Consider the following 16,761-nt stretch of genomic DNA (forward strand, 5'->3'; position numbering starts at 1 on the left):
GGTCATGTTGCCAAGAACTTTTGGAAGACTGAAAACTACTCGACTTGGTAATGTAGGAATCACTGGTGACAATGGCACAGCGTTTCACTTGACTTTATTGGAGTAAATGAATTGGAGTGGATACAGGCAACTTTTTTCAATGAGTTTTGCTTAAAAAGGGTGCAGAGAAATGGAGTGGAAGCTAGAGGAGAGTGTGGGTAAGGAAATGGTTCAAGATGGGTGATGCTGTAGCATATTAATATGCTAAATGAGAATGATACAGAAGAGAAAAACTGATGATGCAGCAGAGTGAGGTGATGACTGTAGGAGCAAACTTTTTGAACAAGTGAGAAGGGATGGGGTCCATTACAAAAGGAGGTGGAGTAGGATAGAAGCAGACAGTTCATCCATTCTAGTAAAAGGAAAAGCACAGCATACGGCTGCAGATGCAAGGAGACTAGTAGTATTGTTGGTAGGAGGATGCACAGATTCTCTTCCTACTGCTTTTATTTTCTGAATGAAAAATAAGCAAGGCCAATGGATAAGAATAAGGGTGGTAGCACTGCCTTTCTGAGAAGGTATGAGAGTTACTCCAGGAGTAGGAGGATAAATTCACTAGGGAAATAAATGTAGGAGGATCACCATTTAGCACTAAAAACCTGCTTGAAGTTTACAGTTACAACATTCAAGTGAAACCTGCGGGGGTTTGTATGGTGTTTTTCTTTAGTCACATTCATTTGTATGGAAGCAGGCATGGAATGCATGGAAAGGTGGGATTTAACAAGAACTGGGGTTCAGCCTGGTGAATTTTACTGAGTGAAAAAGGGAAAAAGGAAGTTAAGAATATAAGCCAGGGACCAAATTTTTTTTTCACCTTGTATATTGTTTTTAATTAATTGTTATCTACAAAAGTTCCCAGCCTTAATTTTGCTCAATAACTTTTAAAAAATAAATTTATGTATTTATTTATTTGTTTATGTATTATTTATTTATGGCTGCATTGGGTCTTCGTTGCTGTGCCCCAGCTTTCTCTAGTTGTGGCGAGCAGGGGCTACTCTTCGCTGCAGTGCGTGGGCTTCTCACTGCGGTGGCTTCTCTTGTTGTGGAGCACGGGCTCTAGGTGCACAGGCTTCAGTAGTTGTGGTGTGTGCGGGCTCAATAGTTGTGGTTCGCAGGCTCTAGAGCACAGGCTCAGTAGTTGTGGCGCATGGGCTTAGCTGCACTGCGGCATGTGGGATCTTCCCGGACCAGGGCTTGAACCCATGTCCCCTGCATTGGTAGGCAGATTCTTAACCACTGTGCCATCAGGGAAGCCCTGGTAAATAACTTTTTAAAATTAATTTTTATTGGAGTATAGTTTCTTTACAGTGTTGTGTTGGTTTCTACTGCACAGCAAAGTGAGTCAGCTATACGTATACATATATCCCCTCTTTTTTGGATTTCCCTCCCATTTAGGTCAGCACAGAGCATTCAGTAGAGTTCCCTAAGCTATACAGTAGGTTCTCATTAGTTATCTATTTTATACATAGTATCAATAGTGTATATATGTCAATCCCAATCTCCCAATTCATCCCACTCCAGCCAGGGACCAATTTTAAGATGGAACATAAAATATAAGTCAAGTAAAGAAAGAAGAAGGGATGTGGTGAGAGGGTAATGGGGAAAAGATAGTAAGAACAGTGTATTGTACATTCTAGTGGGGTTAAAAAGTTGTTGGGAGTCCAGGTACTAGAGGGAGAGTGCTGAAAGATAACACGAGGTGAAGTCTGCAAGTGGTATGCTTAAAATGGAGATTTTGAAGAGGGTACATGAATTAGTGATACAAAAATTGAGGATATACTTATAGGAAATTGGTTCCTGAGGTAGGGTAGAGCACAAGATCACAGAGGGAAGGAAGGTCATGGAACAGATGCTAAAATCACCAAGACTGATAAGAAGAGTAGGGAGAAAGAAAGCCAGCAAGGCGAGCGAGTGATGGCCACAGTCAGAGTAGTGAGTGGTGTAGAAGTATACACTTCAAAGGAGCTGTGATTCAATGACGATGAGGTGGAACAAGGTCTGGAAGCGACAATAAGGAGGACTAAGGAATAAGTAAGATGCTATTCTTCTTTCACACTCTGCAATTATTAATGCAAACATAAAATAATGAAACTTTCAAAATTAAAGTTAAAATGAGGGAAAATCTGGGAGAAAAATAACCAAATGATTATCTAAATTAGGCTGAATATTTTTCGAAGATGAAAATTACAATTAGGGTAGAGTTTTTAAAAAAATGTAGTTCATGTCTCTTTAGTGGCTGTAAAATCAATTTAATGAGTCACAATCAGCTTTTTTAAAAAAATTAAGTAGAAATACATCTATAGGACACAGCAGCTGTAAGCATTTGTTTTGTAATACTTTTGTTTTACTTATATGCATTTGTATTGGGTGTTAATGAAATACATAATTTTTAATGTAGGTAGCAATCAAAGCGTTTGAATGTTTTTGATCTAGGGTAACTGTCAAATAGAAAGAATTACTTTTAAGACTATGTAACAGCTCCCATTTAATGTCTTATTTATCTTTATTTCTGGTTTGCTGAGGGATCTTCTCATATCTCATATGTACACCCAGAAAGTTCAACAGTCTCAGGGAAGGCTGAATAATCAATCACCACTGAGTATGTAACTCCTTGCCCAGGAGATCATGCTACAGAAACTAATCCACAAAAAAAGCTCTTCTGAGGTATAACATGTATCATGATTGTTACTGAAAGTATATTTTGCACTAATAGTACAACAATTTGTATAAGACTATTAAGAGTCACAACCCATACTTACTTCACCATCTTTGGCAAGCTTTCTACCACACCTCATGCTATTTCCCTCTAGTTCTTCTTTATTGATTTCTTGAGGCCTAGAAATATATATAAAACATGAAATCTCATAGAAAATAAGCAGCTAATATTTGAAAAATAACTGTGAGTTAAAACAAGAGAAAAACTTTCTACTAGATTTAAAAATAAAATTTTGTAGTACAGATAAAAATCAAAATGCAAAGATTAAATTTAGCCCATTACCTTTGCTAAATAAAAAAATTTTAAAATCTTTAGTGTTTCATTTACTATTGTCTTGACTTCTAGAATACTTTTACTAGGACACAGTGAAACCACAGAAGAGGGGAAAAAATCTATGAGAAATTCTGCTTACTGAGAAAATAAAACACTTAAAAGTCTAACTACTAAGTAAAATTGAATTAAAATCTATTATTTAAGACGTGACTTGGTATCACCTACCATTTGATATTATTGTTTCGCACACAAGCCATTTTTAAAAGTAGTACAACTATACAAACTCAGTATTTAATAGAAAACAGCTGTAGAATTTTAACAATTAATCTTTATTTGGCCCTCTTACTTTAAAAACCTTAATCAACTAAGAGAAACACTGTTATTTCAAGATGTAATAATAAAATGACATTTTTATTAGCTTAGAATTCCAAATGATAAAATACATTCACTCATATACAGCATTTATTAAGTACCTAGATACTGGGGCCATCATCATCATCATTATCTAATAAATACTTTGAAACAAATACAATACATAAAAAATAATGAAATGTAAATAAAACTAATAAAACATATCCTTGACATCCAAGAGCTCAGTCTAGTAGGGAACTAGACATAAGTAATAATATAATAACGTGGAGAGAACTGATGTTAAGAGCATGAAGAAGGCACAGATTTATTGCCTGGGATTAAGAGCGGGGATCATCATAGAGGAAGTATTATTTGTGCCTGAGAGGGAGTTTGTTGGGGTAGACGTCAGGGGTGAACTCTATGCAGAGGAAGGACATTCCAGGTAGAAGGCCTAGCAAAAAAGGACCGGAGCATGAAAGGGTACTAAATGTATGAAGAACTTAGTGCAGCTGGAGCCTAAAATGAGCATGAGAGGAGATAAAGAGAAAGGCATCTGGGACAGACTGTTGAAGGGCCCCACAGGCTATGTTCACAGGAGTTTCAAATTTTCCTGGAGATAAGAGAGAGTTCCCATGTATTTGTTCTGTTACTTTAAAATTTTTTCTTACGAAAACTTTCAAACATATAAAAGTAAATAGGGACTTCCCTGGTGGTGCAGTGTTTAAGAATCCGCCTGCCAATGCAGGGGACATGGGTTCGAGCCCTGGTCCGGGAAGATCCCACATGCCGTGGAGCAACTAATCCCATGTGCCATAACTATGGAGCCTGCACTCTAGAGCCCGTGAGCCACAACCACTGAACCTACGCGCCACAACTACCGAAGCCCACGCACCTAAAGCCTGTGCTCTGCAACAAAAGAAGCTACTGCAATGAGAAGCCTGTGCACCGCAAGGAAGAGCAGTCCCGCTCGCCACAACCAGAGAAAGCCCACGCAGAGCAACGAAGACCCAAAGCAGCCAAAAATAAATAAATAAATAAATTTTAAAAAATAATAAATAAATAAAAGCTTTGCTTAAAAAAAAAAAAGTAAATAGTACAATGAGCCAAATTTTCTCACCATCTAGGTTCAATAATCCTGTTTTAGTTTTACTCCCAACCCACTTCTCCCCACATCCCTCCCAACTGATTATTATTGAGGCTGACTCTCCAGACATCATATCCTTTAACGTGTAAGTATATATCACACATAAAGCAATAATCCCTAACTATCATCAAATGTCCCTGGTCTTATTTAAGCAGGGAAGTGAAATTATATTTCTACTTAGGAGGCTAATCCTGTTGGCAATGTGGAAAAGCATTTGGAAGAGGAGAAACCTGGAGGGAGACTTTACTAGATTATAACCCAGAGTCCAGGGAGTACACTGTCTTTCTCACTTTAGCAGCCCTACAGTAGTGAGCAGATGCTCAGTATGTGTGGAAGAGAGTGCTTCATTAGGGGCAATAGAATCATATACTTGTGAAGGCAAGAAAGCCACTTACTCTAACTCAGTCTCTTAGGTGAGACTCTAAACTCAAAAAGGATACAGATGAGAAAATCCTGAAAAATAGAGAACATCCAACATTTAAAAACTGAATATACAAACGAAGTAGGTAGGATGGTTTATAAAACATTTCATACACTACAAAATGCTTCAAATCTGAATTCCAGTAAATAATTAACTCTCATTTTTTGGAAGGGTCTCATTTCTATTTCAACAATCTTACTTTATTTGTGCAAGATAAGTATGCTATGAATATATTTGGGAAAAGATGGGATATAACTTAGAAGTAAAGTAGAAACTAAGAACCCTGGATAATAATCTTGCAATCATTATCTTAAGTTTATAGAACCCTTTCACACACTCACTGTTTAGCTATAAACACAACTAGGCTATTATTTTAGTAAGTTCTTTAGTGTATAAAAATAAATTAAGAGAGATCAGGGCAGAAAAAAAATTTTAATGTAAAACCTTTTTATATACTCACAGGTGGACTTTCTCTTCACACTGCCTATACCAAGGAACTAGTATAAAGATCTAACAATAAATGTGGAAGTACTTCTCTGAACTGCAAAGCACTACACATTGAAAGAACAGATAATATGCTTTCTCTTAAAATGAAGACAGTATATAAATATTTTCTAGAGGGGTCATATGCTTTTTTTTTGGGGGGGGGGGTCATATGCTTTTGATGAAGGCACCTGTGTAACCAGATGGGTTAATTCACCTTACACTCAAGTCTTCAAAATACCTATTATAAGGGACTTCCCTGGTGGTCCAGTGTCTAAGACTCCACGCTCCCAATGCAGGGGGACTGGGTTCAGGTTCATCCCTGGTCAGAGAACTAGAGCCCGCATGCCACAACTAAAAGATCCCACGTGCTGCAACGAAAAGATCCTGTGTGCTGCACCTAAAGATCCCACGTGCCGCAACTAAGATCTGGTGCAGTCAAATAAATAAATATTTAAAAAAACAAAAAAAGAACTTAAAAAAACAAAATAAAAAAAACCCCTATTACATTAGTGAGAATTTGACAATACTGCCACAAATAAGAAAATTGGCTTTACCTATACATATATATGAAGATCATGCTTTATGAAAGCATGATTCCAGGTAATATTTCAATAGCTTAAAAGAATATCATAACACTAAGTGAAACAAAGTATATGAATTATTCAGTTTCACTAATATAGCAAGTGACAATACAAACATTCTGTTATACTAATTGACCAGAAAGATAAATATTTATAATATTGATAGTTATAGAAATATAAAAATAAAAGCTGATTACATGATCTTTTCTCCAACAGCTCTTGATTTTAATACTGTTCCTGGTTTTTCAACATAATGAATACATTTAAAAATTCACAGCAAAATCCATACAACTGTGGTCAATTAATCGACAACAATGGAGGCAATAATATATTAATACAATGGAGAAAAGACAGTCTCTTCAACAAGTGGTGGTGGGAAAGCTGGACAGCTACATGTAAATCAATATGAACACTCCCCTCACACTATAAACAAAAAAACTTCAAAATACTTTAAATACCTAAGTATAAGACATGACACCATAAAACTCCTAGAAAAGAACATAGGCAAAGCATTCTCAGATATAAACTGTAGCAACATTTTCTTAGTCTCCCAAGGCAGAAGAAATATAAGCAAAAATGAACAAATGGGACCTGACCTAATCAAACTTAAAAGCTTTTGCACAGCAAAGGAAACCATAAACAAAATGAAAAGACAACCTAGGGAATGGGAGAAAATATTTGCAAACAATGTGACCTACAAGGGGTTAATATCCAAAATATACAAACAGCTCATACAACTCAAAAAAACAAACCACCCAATCAAAAAATGGGCAGAAGACCTAAATAGACATTTCTCCAAAGATGACATACAGATGGCCAACAGGTACATGGAAAGATGCTCAACATCAACAATTATTAGAGAAATACAAATCAAAACTACAATGAGATATCACCTCACACCAGTCAAAATGGGTATCATCAAAAAGTCTACAAATAATAAATCTGGAGAGGGTGTGGGAACCCTCCTACACTGTTGGTGGGAATGTAAATTGGTGTGGCCCCTATGGAAAACAGTGTGGAGATTCCTTAAAAAACTAAAATTAGAGCTACCATACCCAGCAATTCCACTCCTTGGCATATATCCCGAAAAGATGAAAACTCTAATTCAAAAAGATACATGCACCCCAATGTTCATAGCAGCACTATTTACAAAAGCCAAGACATCGAAGCAGCCCAAGGACCCATCAATGGATGATTGGCTTAGGAAGATGTGGTACATTTATATACAATGGAATATGTATTACTCAGTCATAAAAAAGAATGAAATATTACTATTTGCAGCAACATGGATGGACCTACAGAATATCATACTAAGTGAAGTAAGTCAAACAGAGAAAGACAATTATATCACTTATATGTGGAATCTAAAAAAATAATACAAATGAATCTATATAAAAAACAGAAGAACTCACAGACAAAGAAAAAAAACTTATGGTTACCAAAGGGGAAAGGGAGGGGTGGTGGGATAAATTAGGAGTATGAGATTCACACATACAAACTACTATACATAAAACAGATAGGGAACAAGGATTTACTGTATAGCAAAGGGAACTATATTCAGTATATTACAGTAACCTATAATTGAAAATAATCTGAAAAATATATATATATACAACTGAATATCGTAGCTGTATACCTGAAACTAACACAATATTGTAAATTAACTATATTTCAGTAAAAAAAAATATATATATATTTTTTAATGAACAATGCTATGATGTACCATACTTACCCCACCTCACTGTCTTGTTCTGCCCGGAGCATAGCAAGCCATTGCTGTTTATACACAGAAGATAGCCATTCTAAAATGTAAAAATACATATAAGAATAATAAGAAATATGGAAAAACAAAGGATTTAAAAATTTTAAGAAGTTGATAAAATTTTTACCATTTTAAAATTCAAGTTTAAGACAGCAATAAGTAAAGCTGGTAATTTATATTGTATAAATATGCTATAACAATAAAGCTTAATGATTTTTTTTTTTTCTTTTTTTTTTTTTTGCGATACGCGGGCCTCTCACTGTTGTGGCCTCTCCCGTTGCGGAGCACAGGCTCCGGACGCACAGGCTCAGCGGCCATGGCTCACGGGCCCAGCCGCTCCGCAGCATGTGGGATCTTCCCAGACCGGGGCACGAACCCGTGTCCCCTGCATCGGCAGGCGGATTATCAACCACTGCGCCACCAGGGAAGCCCAAGCTTAATGATTTTTAAAGTGGTAAATGTTCTCTTCCTTTGCTTTAGGACAGACTCTACTTAGATCACATACATTTAAAACTTTAAAGTATATTCTTGTATTTAATAATTTCCTTTTCATAACTCATATACTATTTTTCATTTGTGAGAAACATACCAAAAGTAATATTTTCAGTTTTAACAAAAGCTTTAATAGGAAACTGAATAATGGATTGTTCCTATATTGAATTACCTAAAAACAATTAATGAGAAATATACCATCTCTGAATTATTAGGTGAATTATGCAACTCAAGAAATAATTTTGACACGATTTAGATAACTATTATAATGTAAATTATTGTAAATGGAATATAATAATTATAGATATTCTTCCCTTTAATAATAAGCATATAATGTTTCCACAAAATGAGACTGTGGAAGCTGAAATTTTAATTATTTTACATAAAAACATGGATTTATTAAAAATATAAGCAGAACTGGCTTACCACCATATTTATTTTTCTGCTCTTATTTATTCCCAACTAAAAGGGTAGTTTTTCTAATTTTGAAGTTAAATGATTTCTCTACCTCTACCGAAAGGCAGGGGAAAAACCCTAATGCAATTAAAATCCGGGTTTTCACTTCATAATTAGAATATGGCTTTTCATGATTCATTTATAAAAATGGAATGAAAGGTTTACACATTCATATTTTCAAATATCATATAAGCTATATCCCATGAAAATGTTTTAAAATTTAGTTTCAACAACTTTGAATAAACTCCTTTAAAACTAAAAGCATTTTGTTTTTTTTAGCTGCGCCGCCTGGCTTGCAGTATCTTATTTTCTTGACCAGAGATTGAACCCAGGCCTCGGCAGTGAAAGCACCAAATCCTAACCATTGGACTGCCTGGACTGCCAGGGAATTCCCTGAAAGCATTTTTTTTTTTTTTTTTTTTTTTTTTTTTTTGCTGTACGCGGGCCTCTCACTGTTGTGGCCTCTCCCGTTGCAGAGCACAGGCTCCGGACGCGCAGGCTCAGCGGCCATGGCTCACGGGCCCAGCCGCTCCACAGCATGTGGGATCCTCCCAGACGGGGTCATGAACCCATATCCCCTGCATCGGCAGGCGGACTCCCAACCACTGCGTCACCAGGGAAGCCCCCCTGAAAGCATTTTTAACGAGTTAAAAACGTGGCTACACATTTTTGTCCCTTCTTTCTTGCCTTAATCTAAAAGAGTAAAAAGTCAAACTAGAAATCTTTTTGGTTACAGGTAGTTCATCCAGTAGCAACAGCCCCAAAATAAGTCACTACAACCACTAGTTCAAATGCAATGTTGACAGTTGATACAAAGGGAGAAATCTCTGATAAAATTAGATCGAAAAACATGGGATTAAAAATAAGTGAAACAATTTGCCTTATACAGAGTTTTTAGTATGATTGATTATATGCAGACATATCTCCCAAAACGCAGATACACTAGGCAGAGTTTGCCAGAATCCTTTTTGGCAGAATTAGTGTTCAGTGGAAAGATTCTGAAAAAGTGCCTTCAAGAAACTTCCACTCAGTGAAAACAAATTTAAGCACTTTTAAACTCTATCAGACCAAAATACAAAAACCTCAAAACGGGCACATCAAAGTGGCATTTGACAGTGCTATAAATCAGCAGCTGCAGATCTAATTGACAGCAGTTTTGAATGTAAACACAGTACTTTTCTAATAGAATAAATAAGTCAGAATGAATTTATTTAGATCATTTCTCTTGTCTTATACAAAGGATATGGGGAAAGGGGTCTCCAAAAGTATATTATTTGAAAATCTAAATGTCTTAGATTTACAAAACTTTAAAACACAAACAGAAAGATAAGATACACCCCGAATTTGCCTAGTTTTATTGTTTAAATGAAAGAAACAGTGTATATTCAGGTATATACACATACAAAAATCTACTCACAACCAGTAAAGCATATAGCAAAAAACAGCCTACAGGTTCAATGTTATATGAAACACGTTAAGTTAGAATTAGATCATGAAGGTGAAAGACAGTCTACACAATAAAAAATTCCTATCTGGGTAAAAGAATATTTTGTACAGAGCATCTAGGTATATTAGTATAAAATTATGGAGAAGTTCATCCCAAAGATCTTCATGTATAATAACCTAAAAATCTAGTTCCAAAAGATGACAAATTTACTGAGTACAGTATTTCTCAATAAAACTAATTACATGAATTTATATACCTTTTCATTTTAAGCAACTTATTTTCATAAAATTCATACTGCTTTAACAATTATCATCTCTATTGAATTTATGAAAATATTAAGCATTAAGTTCCCCATTATTCCCACAACAGTAATTCCTGATATAAAAAGTTACAAGAATACCCATTTTCTTGCCCACAATACAAAGTAAGGGAATAAATCTATTTCATTACTTTGTTATCAAAAGCCAAAAAATTAAACATACTCAAAAGAACGGTGATTCAAAGTTAAGTGTGAATTTAAAGTTAAGTTTGCTTAAGTTTCTGCAATTGGATATGCAAACTTAAAGAGATTAAACATAGTAGACTTCTTTTAAGTAAGATGTAGCCAAAAAAAATATGGGCTTTAGAACAGGAAAGACTAAGGGTTGCATTTGAGCTCTGCTTTTCACTAGCTGTATGACAGGGTAGTAATACTTCACTTCAACTATAAAATGGGAACTGCCTTGATAATTTCAAAGATTATGTTACATAATAGGTGTTAAATGTATAATCTGGCATATTACCTGGGACACTGTGAAGAATCTACACATATTTGTTTACTTTTCCTCCTCCCCTTTAAGGTTCTTAGGTTAGGAGCTAGAACCTAAACTTATCTAATGGAGTAAATACAGTATTAGGCCATATGTAAGTTAGTATGTTTCAGAAAATGAGTTTAGTTCACACAAACTGAGTGCCTACTACCTGTCAAGCACTGTACTATGTACCTGAGAGAAAAAGATGAAAAACATACAGTCCAACTAGGACACAGATATATTCTGTACTACAGTAATCTAGCAAGAGATGACGATGTCTTAACAAGGAAGTGGTAGCAGGCAAAAAAAGGAGGTGAGTTTGAGAATTATCTAGGGAAAAAAATCTATAGGACATGGTGAATGGATGTGGAGGAGAAGAGTTTGAGGAGGACAGGATGACTTGCAGGATTCTGCCATTTTTTGTGAGGCTGGGTGGGTTATTAATGTTGATGACTGATAAGCAAACATGGGAAGAAAAAACACAGGGAATAGAGCTGGAGGGGAAAGATATAAGTACTGTTTTGTTTTTTTATTTAAAGAATTTATGTATTTATGTATTTATTTATTACTTATTTTTGGCTGTGTTGGGTCTTTGTTGCTGCGTGCAGGCTTTCTCTAGCTGCAGCGAGGGGGGGCTACTCTTTGTTGTGGTGTGCAGGCTTCTCATTGCAGTGGCTTCTCTTGTTGCGGAGCACGGACTCTAGGTACACGGGCTTCAGTAGTTGTGGCACATGGGCTCTAGAGCTCAGCCTCAGTAGTTGTGGCGCACGGGCTTAGTTGCTCCACGGCATGCAGGGTCTTCCCGGACCAGGGCTCAATCCCGTGTCCCCAGCATTGGCAGGAGGCTTCTTAACCACTACGTACCAGGGAGGCCCATAAGTACTGTTTTGAATAGATGAACTGAAGCAATTTACAGATGGCTAGTAACAGTTGGATATTCAAGTATGAAACTCAGGGGAGAGGTCAGAACTAGAATCTTTCAGTAAGTCATATGAATGAAGGAAATCAGTCTGGGACACTATACAGAATGAAAAGATCAATGATGCGCTAAGGGCACGCTCAGGAAGTTAAGAGGTGGGCAGAGTAAGAGAAGCTTACAAAAGAAAAAGAGAAGGAATGGTCACAGAGACAGGAAAACAATCAGGAGAGTACAGTATTTCTAAACTAAGGTAGTACTGTAAGAATTTCAAGAAAAAAACTAATAAACCATGATATAAAATGCTAGAGAAGTTAAAATAAAACTAACATAAGGCCACTATATTTTACAAACAGGACAAACCTAACTTTCACTAGAAAATTTCAGTGAAATAGTGGGGCCAAAGACAGACTGAAGTGGGTTGAGGAATGACTGAAAGGTAAGGAGATGGAGACAGCAACTCTTAAGAAGGTGATTATAAGGGACAGAGGCAGTTACCATGAAGGGGACTCAGGGTCAAGACCAAGGGCGGGGTGGGGGAGGGAGGGATTTGTTTTGTTTTTTAATAAGCGATTTGACCAAACTTATAAGCTGAGGGAGAACAGGAGGGGGTTGAAGATACAGATTATTAAATGACAGTACAAAATTCTATAATAAACAGGAAGTGATAGGATTATGAACACAGTAGAAGGTTGGCTTGAACAGGGAGGGAGCACCTCAACCTCTGGGACAGGACAGGAAGGACAGGTGAAGAAGCCCAGGAATCTAAACATATTTTTGCCTGATTACCTTGCAAAAATTTATAAATTTATATAAAATTTATATAAAAATTTAAAGGAGAATTTATATTAAAAAATAGGAGAGTTCCCATACTGACAACGAGGTTATTGGAGAGGATGCTTGAACAGAGTGGCAGAGGTCTGGTATATGACTGCTGAAGCAAATGAAAAAGAGGAACGACCAAGTAAAACTAGTATATAAGGAGTCCCAAGGTCCAGGCTTAGCACTGAAATATGAGTTTGCAGTGGCACCAATACAAAAGTTATAGAATGCTCTGGAGCAGTACTCAGCACAGAGTAGAGGATATAGAAACAAAGAAGGTTTAATTTAGTTTTAGAATTTTGTAAAGTAGAAGGACAAAGAGTTGAAAGCAACTGTGAAAGAGAGTGGTCCAGATGATTTAACATGAAATCCAAGCCTGAAAGGAAGAAAAGGCAGGAGGTTTGAAAGACTGGCAGAAAATGGAGGGCTTAAAACAGATTGGAGGGCTTCCCTGGTAGCGCAGTGGTTAAGAAACCGCCTGCCAATGCAGGGGACATGGCTTCGAGCCCTGGTCTGGGAAGATCCCACATGCAGTGGAGCAACTAAGCCTGTGCGCCACAACTACTGAGCCTGCACTCTAGAGCCCGTGCGACACAACTACTGAAGGCCACGCGCCTAGAGCCTGTGCTCTACAAGAGAAGCCACGGTAATGAGAAGCCCACGCACCGCAATGAAGAGTAGCCCCCACTTACCGCAACTAGAGAAAGCCCATGAGCAGCAACAAAGACCCAACTCAGCCAAAAATAAATAAATAAATAAATAGATTTATTTATTAAAAAAAAAACGGATTGGAAAGCAAACACAACAGTGTAAAAGGAATGAGGCTATGAATATGCTAGAAGGTTATAGCTTGCAAACTACTGGATTTCTCATGCTGAGAAATTCTAGGTTACAAGGTTCATAGGTGGCAAGTGCTTAATGATCAGTAAAGATAGATGTTACAGGAGTTGAGGTCAAATTACTAGGAGGCTAGGGTACTAAATGGAATGATAATATGGACACATTATGTTACTGAACGGGGTAGAGAGGCAGACGGAAATTAAGTGCCCAAGTCTTAAATGAATGTGGAAGAATGACTAGGGATCAGAAGAGAAAGAACAGAGGATGAGCTGGATCATATGCAACAATGATTTGGAAAGGGTAATGAGGGGGCTGGGCCCATTAGTATCTGGCCTCCTAACCCTTTATTAGCAGGGTGTCTTAAGAGACAGAAAGTCCTCTACAGAGGGAAAACAGTCTCTTCTGGGAGAGATAAATAAATGGAGAGAAGAGATGGAAGACATGAGAGGACATAAGAGAAAGGTCAGGGAGGAATGGCAACAAGAGAGGGCAGAGGTATCAAAGGGAAGGGAAGCATGACAATGAAAGAATGGAATGAAACACACATAATGATCTGATCTAAGGCAAATCTAATTCCATGATGTAATGGAATTCAACTGTGCTTGACACAGTTGAATCCTAAAATACAATGCTTCTATACAGAATCCTGATTTAATTTGGAATTAAACATATTTCTATTAAAATTTAAATTTAATTTTTTCCACTTTAATTTCTATTTGAATTTAATTCTGACCTAAAGATGATCAAAATGTATGCATTAAAATTCCCCAGATTACTGAATGCATACTTTGAATAACGTTAACATGTGTTTAGCACTATTTCTGAAAAATGATCAGTCAATTTTAGCTAAGTAATTGAAATTATTTTCATTTATTTCAAATCTAGGATACATTCCTATTGAAAGCATTTACCAATGCACCTTAAAAATGTGAGCTATGTGGCCACTTTCTGCCCTCTCACAAACAGTTTGGGATATAATTTTAATTTATACTCTACTTTTGAAATGATAACTTTTATTTGGATATATAGGAAAAACTATTTGTCCACTTATATTCTAAAAGGAAAAAAAAATGCCCTTTACTGTAATTTTAGGTCAGGAAAAAAAAATGGCTGAAATCTGGTCAGAAATTTAGGATATAAATTATTTTTAATTTTATACTAAATAAAATATTTCAGACTAGAAATACTTGTACCCATTTGGATTCTAAAAATATAAAGCTTATCCACTTGCGTCATAGAAACACCTAAATTAAACTACTTTAGAACAGACTTTATTTTTTAACCTCTTTCAAAATTCATTTCTAGAGAGCCTTAAAAGCAAGTATAATCGATTAGAGTGAGAGTATGTAATAGGCCTTGGCATCTAATATTACACCATTGCTAGGGTCTGGTGTATAACACATACTAAAACTATTACAGAACTGCTATACTATAAGGGAACATAACCTTCAAGAGAAACTATGACTTAAAAAACAAACAAAAAAACAACAAAAAACCCCCAGACCCATGACCCACACAAACGTAATACAAATGATTTATACAAAATTAACCAAAAAACCCACTGTCTATAAACCAGTGATTTTATAAACAATGCATTATTTTAAAACTACCAGAAATGTTAACTCTGGGTTTGTTTTCCATTCAATACTTTTGTAAATAAATTACAGATTTCAGTTAACAATTTAAATCTATAAACACACAGCTATATTAAAAACCGAGGTGTCAAAAAATTACAACTTTCAGACATATCTATACAAATTTACAAGTCAATCTTCAACAAATTCTATTTTCTGTTTCTTAAATGCAAATATAGTACTAAACTTAATCCTACACAAGCACTAGATATTTAACTTAAAAAATTAAATCAGTAATTGTTTCAAAATTTTAATTGACAAAGATATTACATTTGCTTTGACACAAAGTCTTAACTAGGATAAGAAAAAAAACTCAGCCATAAAAAGAAATGAAACTGAGTTATTTATAATGAGGTGGATAGACCTGGAGTCTGTCATACAGAGTGAAGTAAGTCAGAAGGAGAAAAACAAATACCGTATGCTAACACATATATATGGACTCTAAGGAAAAAAAAATGTCATGAAGAGATTAGTAGTAGGACAGGAATAAAACACAGACTTACTAGAGCATGGACTTGAGGATATGGGGAGGGGGAAAGGTAAGCTGTGACGAAGTGAGAGTGGCAGGGACATATATACACTATCAAATGTAAATTAGATAGCTAGTGGGAAGCTGCCGCATAGCACAGGGAAATCAGCTCAGTGCTTTGTGACCACCTAGAGGGGTGGGATAGGAAGGGTGGGAGGGAGGGTGATGCAAGAGGGAAGAGATATGGGAACATATGTATATGTATAACTGATTCACTTTGTTGTAAAGGAAAAACTAACACACTATTGTAAAACAGTTATACTCCAATAAAGAGGTTTAAAAAAAAAAATAAATAAATAAAATAAAAAATCAAGCTCATAGATATGGAGAACAGATTGGTGGTGGCCAGAGGCAGCAGGTGGAGAGTGGGCAAAATGAGTCAAAAGGACCAAAAGCTACAAACTTCCAGTTATAAAATAAATAAGTCAAATGGGATGTAACGTACAGCATGGCCACTACAGTTAGTAATAATGTACTGCATATTTGAAAGTTGTAAGAGAATAAATCTTAAAAGTTCTTATTGGAAGAAAAAAAGTAACTGTAAATGGTGATGGATGTTAACTAGACTTATTGTGGTGATCTTCTTGCAACATATACAAATATCAAATCATTACGTTGTATACCTGAAAATAATGTTACATGGCAATTATTCCTTAATTTTTTTTCAAAAAAAGAGATTTGTTTTCAAAAAAAAAAAAAAACAGAAAATAGCAAATTTAAGGAGTATTAATAGAAAAAGCAGTTGACCTCTAAATAGTATTTCAAAAGTCTTTTTTATTTTATTTAATTAATTTTTTTTTGAAAGTTTGGTCCAAAATAGTATACTGGTTAAAGCAAATTAAAGAACACACACATTATAGAATACTATATAGCCATTTAAATGTTCTGAAGAGTATTTAATGATATGGGAAAATACTCACAATATATAATGTGAAAACAGAAAATTATCTATATGGTATGGTTCTGTTTTGGTATAAAAATGTATACCTTAATGGAATTAAGGATAATTTCTATTTTCCTCATTTTTTTCTATGATATTACTATTATAATCAGAAAGATAT

The 16,761-nt window shown here is 35.7% G+C and overlaps 1 protein-coding gene across 3 annotated transcripts in view; it reads right to left on the bottom strand.

Annotated features, from left to right (window-relative positions):
* GMCL1 (germ cell-less 1, spermatogenesis associated) overlaps positions 1 to 16,761 on the bottom strand; it is a 50,771-nt gene that overhangs the window by 14,641 nt on the left and 19,369 nt on the right. Inside the window, exons 10-12 of one of the 3 annotated variants that reach the window (XM_067007449.1) lie at positions 7,744 to 7,813; positions 2,799 to 2,874; positions 851 to 1,248 (exon numbers count right to left, since the gene is read on the bottom strand). In XM_067007449.1, coding sequence (XP_066863550.1) covers positions 1,171 to 1,248; positions 2,799 to 2,874; positions 7,744 to 7,813 — 224 coding nt within the window. In that variant the 3' untranslated portion in view covers positions 851 to 1,170. Of the gene's footprint in view, positions 1 to 850; positions 1,249 to 2,798; positions 2,875 to 7,743; positions 7,814 to 16,761 lie in introns of those variants that run through there. The other 2 variants (XM_059079812.2, XM_067007448.1) reach the window with 2 other exon arrangements.

This window comes from Kogia breviceps, chromosome 11 (genome assembly GCF_026419965.1).
Source record: "Kogia breviceps isolate mKogBre1 chromosome 11, mKogBre1 haplotype 1, whole genome shotgun sequence".
Classification (NCBI taxonomy): Eukaryota; Metazoa; Chordata; class Mammalia; order Artiodactyla; family Physeteridae; genus Kogia; species Kogia breviceps.